The 10333-nt window shown below is 43.9% G+C and overlaps 1 protein-coding gene across 2 annotated transcripts in view; it reads right to left on the reverse strand.

Moving 5' to 3' along the window:
* Positions 1-10327, reverse strand: part of BCAP29 (B-cell receptor associated protein 29) — a 35760-nt gene extending 25433 nt beyond the window's left edge. Inside the window, exons 1-3 of one of the 2 annotated variants that reach the window (XM_019509414.1) lie at positions 10169-10327; positions 4129-4229; positions 1711-1861 (exon numbers count right to left, since the gene is read on the reverse strand). In XM_019509414.1, the coding sequence (XP_019364959.1) occupies positions 1711-1861; positions 4129-4229; positions 10169-10260 (344 nt within the window). In that variant the 5' untranslated portion in view covers positions 10261-10327. Of the gene's footprint in view, positions 1-1710; positions 1862-4128; positions 4232-4897; positions 5002-10168 lie in introns of those variants that run through there. The other variant, XM_019509415.1, reaches the window with a different exon arrangement.
* Between the last annotated feature and the right edge of the window lie 6 nt (positions 10328-10333).

The following is a 10333-nucleotide window of genomic DNA, read 5'->3' on the forward strand; positions in this document are numbered from 1 at the left end:
GCTTGCTGCCAGCCCTGCGTGCTGGATGGGGCTTGCAGACCGAGTTGCCAGTTTCTGAACTGATCTGTGTGCCAATCCAGTGTAAATGGGGCCATGCTGTCCAGTCAAGGGAGCGCTCTATGGGTCTGAAAATTAGGGGTTGGGGAGTGGTGGCAATATTAAATGTCATGACTCCCAGAACAACGGCACTTAATGCTGCTACCAGTTCCTTGCCACCAAGTTTCTGGGGCAGAGCCATGGGGATCTGTTCTTCTTGTATAGAATGTGCACCCCAATTTTCACCAGCTGGTTTTGGGGAAAGGGGCATGGGTTACACATGAGAAAAAACCCCCCCGTAGGCTGTTTTTTTTAAATGCATCTAAAAGACATTTAAATTCACTTGTAACATAAGTCAGAAAATGATACATAAAATTATAAAGCAATCTTTCTGTTGCAGAGAACTCAAACCCCAGCAGGTCAGAATATTTTTGTCATTATGGATTGCTATTTGGAATCTCTGGGTTTACCTCGTAAATCACATGCAGGAACTTGAACCTGTTGTACCTTTAAAGATCCCCTGCCACCCTCGAGTGCCACAGTATCTTGTTCAAGAATTACTAGTCTATAGCACCGGTGCTTATCCCCCAGCCCACGGACACAATCCAGCCTGCTGAACCATGTCAACTGGCCTGTAGACTCTCCACAGGTCTGAAAATTTTGCTGCTCCCCTGTTGTCAAATTTCTAAACTTGTGGGGAGCACTGCAGAATGGATAGCATGGTCCTGCATGCTAGTTTGGATGTGTGGGGCTGACAGGGGTGATGCAGGGCTCAATCTCACCCATGGATCAGTCCCCATGACACTCTTCTGATCCATGGAGCTGAAAGATTGAGCACTACTGGTCTACAGTATTATCAGAGGTCAAGGAGTCATGGAAACTTAACTACTCTTTCCTCACCCTCTCCTTGCCCCCAGCTGTGGTCTCCCCAGGGCAAAGGAATGTCACTTCCTGCAACCTGAGGTTGGGTGCAAGTGATGGGAACTAGACCCAAGGGCATTTGCTGTCCACCCCATGTGTCCTCTACCACGTGTTCCACAAGAAAGAGGCTATCCTGCCCCTCTTGCTTATTTGAGTTGGTATTTGTAGAAAGCTGCTCCCAACCAGCCTGTCCCTCTGTAACTTGAAATCATGCCCCAGTCAGCCCCAAAGCATACCTCAGTCAGCCCCAAAGCACCAGAGGTACAGGTTGAACAAAATTAAACAGGTTGACAATATTACTCATAAGGTCTCCAACTCCTGTGCTTTAGTGAAATGGTCAAGGTTAGACTTGAGCTGGATGGGTCAATACCAACTTTCTGGTTATTAGGATTATTTTAGTAATAGTCTAATTATTTACAGTGATAAATTTCAGGAAGGAAATCAATGTTCCCATTGGCAAAAACTGCTGCCACATACATCTCACAGCCAGGACACTTCCCCCACATGTTCACCCTAAATTTTTTGCTTTTCAAGTTAAACTTGCATGCAACCCACATGCCCCTCCATTGTTACATTCTTAAAATATCTGTACACTTCTTTCTCTCTTTCTACTATCTCTTAACCAAGGTAGTCACAATGCAGTTCCTTTATTTTTGTAAACTGTTTTTCTGATCTTTTTAGATTCTGTTCCGTATAGCACCTCTTGTAAAAGATGCATCATGCACATTATAGAACAGCAATTTTTATACTTACAGCCAAAGAAAAAGTGAGAATCCTGAGATATAAAGGTTCCTTTGGGACCTAAAGAGTTTCATCTGAATATGATCAAAGGCATTTTGGTGGACACTTGCAACCTTCTCAGTTGCATGAGCAGCTGAGTACTTCTTTACTTCTCTAATTGCATCTGTAAGCAAAAACAGATTGTTTTCATCTTTAGTTTGTATGTGTACAGGCATGGCAGTTTAGCACTTCCAAAACCTTCAAAGCTGAGACTGCTCTGTGGTATTCTCACTTCACAAACAGATGTACCACAGACAATGAGACAGGGTTACTCAACTGCCCTGAAAACGTGTCCTGACTTGAAAGGATCACTCTGGAGCAATACTGTAGTTTGCCTACCATGCCATCTCTCCCAGCCCTGCCTAGACACACTAGTTAGGAATTGGATCAAGGTGAAACATTCTCCAAAAAACTATCAGATACTCTTCAGATAGACCATATTCCAGTTGGTGAACTTGCAATAAAAAGATTAAAAACTAAAGCTCCCAAGGTATTTCCTTCCCTCCCCATCCCGTCCTGCCACAAAGGTTTTTTTTCTTGCCAAAGAGACTCTTGATTTAGGTTCCTATTTGGGGAGATAGAACCAATACTATTTTCCCCTCATTAAAAGGAAATAAATCATCATATAGAATCTATAACAGGCAATTAAATTTGACCCATTTTAATGGGTTGTATTTATTTTTAAAATAGCTTCCAAATACAGTAGGAAAGGAGTAAATTAGTTTGTCTCATTCTCCTACAAAACCTTTGAAGTGGCCAACAGACATGATTGCAGACATCACCTGATAAACTAAGCAGAGTGAAGCAAAGTTGCTACTGCAGTAGGAGATCACCAGGGAGGACCTGGACAGTGCAGGAATGTAACTACATTCTTTCTTTTGAACCATTATTCAACTAATACTCCATCATAAGCCTAGATGTGTCAGTAGAAATGCCATTTTTACAGCCATAAAAACTTGTTGCCATTAAAAATAAATATGATTCATATCCCTCTGCCACCCTGTCACATATTAATTAACTCCAGCTGCTGGGCCAAATTCAGGGTGGTTGTCGGAGACATTGGAATGTCAAGATAAAGAAAGATTTCGCTTTCTGTCCTAAAAACTTTTTAGTATTGTTGCTGTGAGCTATTAAGCTGCCTCTGTATATCAAGAGTGGACCAAATGATCCATTTAAGCTTTTATTAAAACCACCTTTTCTTTTTATAGGTGCCTAACTTTTCAGCTTTCAAACTAACCCCGCCCCCCACCCCAAAAAAACCCTCAAACTTGTTTTATGGTATAAAGGGATGGATTATATGTATTATAGTTTGACAGGTATACCTCCCTCATGATTTATTCCAGCCCACATCTTCATTTTAATACATACATAATTTTTGGTCATACAATATTGCCAAATAAATTCAGTGTGAAAAATAAGGATGTACACCTTTATTTTGGGCCATTCACTCCAATATCTAATGCTAAAGATCCTGGAGGTCTTCTAGAAAAGGCACTTGAATATTCATGTCTTTGTGTGTGTTATTACCACAGATTTAATTTATTAAAATTACTATTATACTGATCTAATTTACATTTTATTTGTTTGTTTTTTGCCTTTGCAGTTTATTGTTTTTGTATTTCACTCAACAAGGACAACAAAACTGGTTAGATTCAACTTCTGTTTAACTCCTGTATCATTCCAAGTTTTTTTTTCCATCTCAACACATTTTACAGGTTTAGTAACTCCTTCTGTCCATGAAAAAGGTTTATCACTTCTAACACTGAAACACACCAGACATTTAAAAAGTATGTAAACTATAGATAGCAGTTTGAGACAAAAGTGAACTTAATTAGACAGGCAGAACATAGTCACCCAAGCTTATGCTTCACTAAAAATGTAGGGCTACTTTACAGATCCTTATGTATTTTTCTCAGAGCCAAGTGTGACCAAGTATTCAGTTTTATATCTTGCCTGAGTAAAAATCTCCAAGGATATGCTGCTTTTCACAGCACTCTACCAGGGCACTAGCTCAAGAGCAGCTTAGAGAAATACTGCCACCTACTGAAAACTATTAGTCAATTCTTACAGAAATTCAGCATTCTTGGGGACTGTCCCATCCAAGTACCGATCTCACTTTACTATACTTGGCTAGCAAAATTTGATCAAATGACGGCAAGAAGTGGTTTGGCTGCGCTTCCATTTCTTCTTACTCGTTAGCACAATGCTATCATGTTCAGATTCCCATGTCTGCACAGAAACGTTTAAATTACACCAAAACAAACGTCAACTGAAATTAGGAAAAAACAAAGCTGTGTTAGGTTTATATCCTTCTTGTTTAACCATTGCTTTGCACCCTTATATACCCGCTAAGCAATATTCAGCACACAAGAGAAAATATTTATTACTTACCAAGAAATAAAACAATCAGTAGTACTATTATTGTAAGGAATGCTTTATTCCAGTAAATTGCAATTTTATTCCATAGTGGAATCATAAAAATCTTCTGCCATCTGTAAAGCAAAAAAAAAGAGCACTGCATTATTTCAAAACAAACCCCATAATTCAGAAGAGGAGGAGCACTTTATACAAGCATGTTTGTCAGACTTTTGATTCCCATAGCGTAAGTTCAAGTAGCAGCTTTTTCAACTTCAACATGGTTTAGATTAATATTAAACCTTAAAAGTTATTGTGACATCCATGCTTTTTTTCCTCCCTAGCAATAGGTACACACACTGATGCTAAATCTTCCTTTTCCAACTACAAACACATGAATGTAATCTTTCCAAGTTAGAACTTCATAAATTAAAAAAAAAGGCCTCACTTCAAAAAAAAACAAAACAAAACAAAAAACCCCACAAGAGTGCTTTGTAAAAACTGATGCTTTGTCACTCATCTGCTACTGATCAAGGATTAAGAAGAAACTTTCTCTGCACACAGGTTATTTTAGGCATTTGATTCCAAAGAGGCAACTGTTACTGCCTACTGTTGAAAATGGTACACAAAACTACTTGAACCATTGACTGGAACGTAAACATTTCTATGCCAAGTCAGGAACAAAACACTGACAGTTTGGTTCTGTCCTCCCAGTTGCATTTTGGTACTGTCAATACATAAAACAAAGAGCAAATTTTATTTACTAATACATTTCAAAACCAGTATACGGTAAACCTCCTAAGCCTAAATGAGCTGTTTGAAGACTGAAAAAGGAGTAACTGAAGTTTTCCAGGAAAGCAGACCACTTCTTACTTCAATGGTACATGGTTTACCATTGTGACAAAATTGAATCCCAGATCAATGTGCTGGTCAGGCCACAACTTAAGAAATGTTGCCCTCAGGTGCTGTTCACAAGTCCAGGAACTAGACTTTAACCCAGCATGTTACTTGTCATGCTCAGCTATCTTGTTAACAAAACCATGTCATTTAAAGACAGAGGCATTTTGTTTTTGCAAAAAAAGTTTAAGAGAAACTGAATGCTGCAAATGAGCCTCATTAGAGCTAACACAAAATAAACTGACTTTGGAGGAGTCTCATCTATCCCATTATTAAAGCACAAATGAGCCAAACTGTAACATTAGGAACCATGCTTAACAATTAAAAGACTAGTGAGATTTGGTAGCATCAGATGTTAAAGAATTAGCTTTTCATTCATGGAAGCTAGGTTCAAAACCTAGTTGTTTTGCAAGCCACACTGAGTTCAATGCTCCCAACCTAAGTCACAGTGGGCACGCCTACATGAGATATTTACTGCGCAGTAGCCTGATAACACTCTGCAGTTGCATGCCAGTCAAAAACTGTACTAATATGCTACTGCACAGTGTTATTACTAGGCTGCTGTGCAGTAAGCATCACAAACAAATTGCACGGTGCTGCTGTGTAGTAACTGTAGTTACTGCATATTTAGTTAGTACTTCATTAAGCAAGTAGTAAACATGTAGATACACCCAGTGAGTATCTGCTTTTATCACAGGCTCCAAACAGTTGTGTGGCAGCTTTCTTCTTATAGGTTATTACCATGGCTTATTCAAACTTGCAAAGTATTTCTCCCTGTTCTGGTTCAAACCAGTTTCCAATGCTGCACTTCCTGTGGTGCCCTTTCAATCTCCTGGCACATGGGCAACCTGGGATCAGGGACTGGGTCACTGATCCCAGACATCCTGTGTTCAAACGCAGCCCAGAATCAAGGAACTGGTTCCCCAGTGCTGGACTGCAAAGCTACCCTCTGTCCACTGAAAAGTGTGCTGTGAAGTCCAGCACCAGACTCCAAGGCGTAGCTTTAGAATGTCCTGGCACATGGGGAGCAGGACACAATGCAGGGAGTTGCTCCCTGATGTCAGGCTCCTCATGCACCAGGACATTTAAAGCCATGTTATGCAGTACGGGATTAACTGAGCTGGGATACAGTTACCCCTTGCCCAGTCCTGCCAATCAACTGATTGCCAGGGCTGGGCAGGGGGCAGCCCTCAGGTCCAGGACACAGGCCACTGGTTTTGGGTTGTGTACCCACTCATCTAATCCAGCGTAGCTTTAAATTACCTAGTGCACGAAGAACCCAACATCAGGGAGCAGGTCCCCAATCTCAGACTGCCTGTGTGCCGTGCAGCTGGGCTACATGCACCCCTTTTAACTGTCCCCACAAATGGGGAGCCCCAGATCAGTGAACCACTTCAAAGGGGCACATGCAGCTAGACTGAACATGGGCATAGGGAGCTGGTATCAGGGAGATGGTTGGGAAGCCCAATCTCAGGCTTCTGTGTCGGCACATTTAAACCACACATTCAAACATCTCTGTGGCTGGTTTGAATAACATAGTACTTATGGCATATTACAATTTATCCCCAAATTAATGACATAATCCACAATAAATCAATGTCTGACACAGGCCTCAGAGATTAACTGGTTCAGAAAGGCATAAACTTTCATAGATGATAGCATACTTAATCAGATGGACTAGATCAGGGTACATCACAAAAGTCTGAAGCCTGTTGGATTTGGGCCAGACTAGAAACCACCCTAATGGATGTAGGTGATTATCTATTGAAAGCAGCAAGTGGAAGAGTTAGTCATATTGTACAACTTCAGTCAGTTTTCATAAACTGCAACTCTGATAAAAATTAGAAAATACTTATGGACTGCAGCCTGTTGTATAATCATAAGGTAGCCATTCATATATTATTTCAATGATACAAAAACCTTGCTATAGATATCTTAGAAAGATAGAGAAGTAGGGCTGGAAGGGACCTTTCAGAGGTCATCTAGTCCAGTGGTTCTCAACCTTCTTTGTACCATGACCCATTTGTAAACACTGATGACCAATCCCGACCCACTGCCCCTTACTCCTGACCTGCTGGCCCCCACCCCAAGACCTCAGCCCCCCAATGTGAGACAAGGGCGCCCCAAAGCAGCCCCTCGCAGGCTGGAACTCTGATAGCCTGCAAAGGAAAAGCCACAGTTTCCTATGCTTTTCTCCTTTAAAAGAGAATCCATTAAAAAAGGTTGTTGATCCACTTTTGAAGTTTGTTTGCAACCCTTTCATATATTCTTGCGACCCACCTTTGGGTTGTGACTCACAGGTTGAGAAATGCCAATCTAGTCCAACCCCCTGCCTCAGTCGCAATCATCCCTATCTAGACCATTCTATACAAAGAGTCTAGATTATGGATTTGTAAAACTACCATCAATCCTGACACAAGACATACCTACAGGCTCCGTGGCAACAATTATACTTGCACCACAGCCAAAAGGGACCTAGGGGTAGTGATCAACCATCACACGAACATGAGCCGGCAGTGCGATGCTGTGGCCAGCAGGGCAAACAACATGCTGGCATGCATTAACTGTTCCATCTCATGATAAAACTAGGGAAGTGATACTCCCACTGTACTCTGCACTGGTGAGACCACAGCTGGAGTACTGCATCCAGTTCTGGGCACTGCACTTCAACAGGGACACAGAAAAACTTGAGAGGGTCCAGAGAAGAGCCACCCATATGATTCAGAGAAGCCATACGAGGGGAGGCTGAAGGACTACAGAAGAGAAGGCTGAGAGGGGACGTGGTAGTGGCTTACCACTACATCAGGGGAGTACATCAAGAACTCAGTGAACAGCTGTTCACCAGGGCATCCCTGGGAAAGACCAGGAGCAATGGATACAAACTCCTGGAAGGCTCAATTCCAAGAAAAACTCCTTCAGTCAGGGTGTCCAGACTGTGGAATAAACTCCCTCCAGTGGTGGTGCAGTCACCTACCCTGGAAATCTTCAAAAGGAGACTAGATAATCACCTTGCTGTGGTCACTTGACCCCAGTTTTTTTTTCTGTCTTTTCCTGCCCAATGATCTACAAAGTCCCTTCCAGCCCCTAACAAACTATGAATCTAAGACATACCTGCCCTAGGTAAACCAGAGAAACCACAGCAGCCAATGTTCTGCTACTATAAAAGCTCGGTAATAAGATGCTCAAGAAATCCATGCCCCACCTCTACAGAAGGACAAAACCCGCACAGTCAGTACCAATCTGACCGTGGGGTAAAATTCTTACGTGACCCCAAGTGCAGTGACTGGTCTGACCTGGTGCAGAGGTGCAAGACCCTCTACCCAGAAACCTCTGGCTTTAAAGCCCCAGCAGAAGCATGGGCAAACCCTAAGGTAAGTGTAACAGAAGGAATGGTACCAAAAGAATGAATCTTGACTCGCCATTTTTATTAGAAGTTAAAATAAGTAATGAAAATTCAATAGTTAAAAATATATTTTATAACCAAACCCATCATGTTTCCACTGCTAAGGTCTAATACAGGTTTAAGAACCCTTTTAGCTTCCTAAAAGGATTCACCACAAAAAGCCAAGAGCACTACGAAGTCTCCATTGTAGAAAAATTTGGGGAATTGGGATGTCACATTCCACTCTGAAGTCCCATCTACTCATAGATCTATATATCGCAGTAATAGCAGACTGTGAAAGCATTAAACAGGTTTGGAACAGCTGTCCAGTGTTTGCTCTGCCCAGTGCATGTTGGGAAAGGCATAATCTTATTTCTGCATGTAGAAGTCAAGAAGATTCATTCCTGGGAGAAATGCATTTGTCATTTTGGAGACATAAACTGGCATCTAAAAGCTCAGAATACACTTATTTCATAGGTTTGTATAACAGTCTTAGAAAGGACAAGTTCCTATAATGTATTAAAGGTTTAATCCTATTGAGGCATTTCAGTGCTCTACTACAGAAGAAAAATAAGAAGTAGATTACAAATGGTGAACACTACACGAGAGGGAGTTGTCTTATGAAAATTAAGAGAAGGCAAGCCAAATTTTTTTTTATGCAAAGAAGATATCTGGCTCGATTCCCTTGCAGGTTCTTCTCACTGAGGGTTCAGGAAATTAATTTTACAAAACCAATGCCATTTCTTTCTATTCCTGGGCCTACTACAGAAACCTCCTGTACGGGTCTCTTAAATTTCGTATGGTCATTCTGCATGTTTGGAAGAATCCTTACAGAGTGTGCATGCAGGCAATGCTGCCGTGTTTACATGTGCAGTGCCTGGCAGGAGGCTGACAGAGGCCCCTGTCACACAGCACACATATTATGCCAGTGATACTCAACCTTTCTGACTGGCAGGCTGAATCCAGCTGGGGTTCCCAATCAGACAGGCACAGCAGGCACTGGAAGGGGGTGGGCTGTTCCCAACACATCCCCCTGGGGGAAAGAAGTTTGACCCCCATGGAGAGGAACATGTGGCCCTGCCCTGTGGAGGGGGCACAGCCAGTCCCCAATCCGTTTCCACAGAGAGGATGGGACTGAGGCTCCAGGGGAAACACAGCCCAGCCCCAGGGGGAGGGAAGGGGCAGCCCAGCCCTGTGGGGGAAGGGGACATAACCAGCACCACAGCCTGGCGGTAGGGAGAGAAGGGACATGGCCCAGTATGGATCCAGAATGGGGCCTCAGGGGAAGGGGTTGCAGCCAGGCCCAGTCCTGACTGCCTGCACGGAGCTTGGGAATTTGGGAGGAGCGAGGTGGGCGGCCACGTTAATGGTTACCACCCCGTGCTGTCAAATTTCCTGACCCTTGAGCGGGAAGCTGAGCCATGATGCAACTCACTGGCAAATGGCTCAATGCATTCAGCCCCGGCGCCACCCGTGCAGAGGAACGATCAGGCCACGAAAACGTCCGTCTGGCGACAAGAAGAGCCAAGCGGCTACTAGGCCAGGGCTGGAGCTCGTGCAAGAGCTGTGGAGCTGCTTTCTATCCAGCCTCAAAGCCCATGCGCGCAAGGCCCAGACCCCAGGGCCGGACCCTCCTCTCACACAGGCGGCTCCTGACTCCACCAACAGCCCAGCCCCGGCCCTTCAGCGAAGGGGCTCCCATCGCTGTTGTTCACGGCTGCGGGCCAGCCGGAGCAGCGGCGGCCCGACTCCCTCAGGGCCGGCACCCCGAGCGGCAGCGGCTCTCCCAGCCCCTACCTGACCGGGGAGACGAAGGGCAGGCAGAGCAGCAGCAGGACGCCAATCTCGACGTACAGGAACGTGGCCACCGCGGTCCACTGGAAAGTCATCGTGGCCCCGCCGGGGCAGCACCGCTCGCGGCCGCCCGCGGCCCGGCCAACGCCTCGTCCCCCCGATGGCGGC

This window comes from Gavialis gangeticus, unplaced genomic scaffold (assembly GCF_001723915.1).
Source record: "Gavialis gangeticus isolate Ggan-Ray unplaced genomic scaffold, GavGan_comp1, whole genome shotgun sequence".
In the NCBI taxonomy this organism is placed as follows: domain Eukaryota; kingdom Metazoa; phylum Chordata; order Crocodylia; family Gavialidae; genus Gavialis; species Gavialis gangeticus.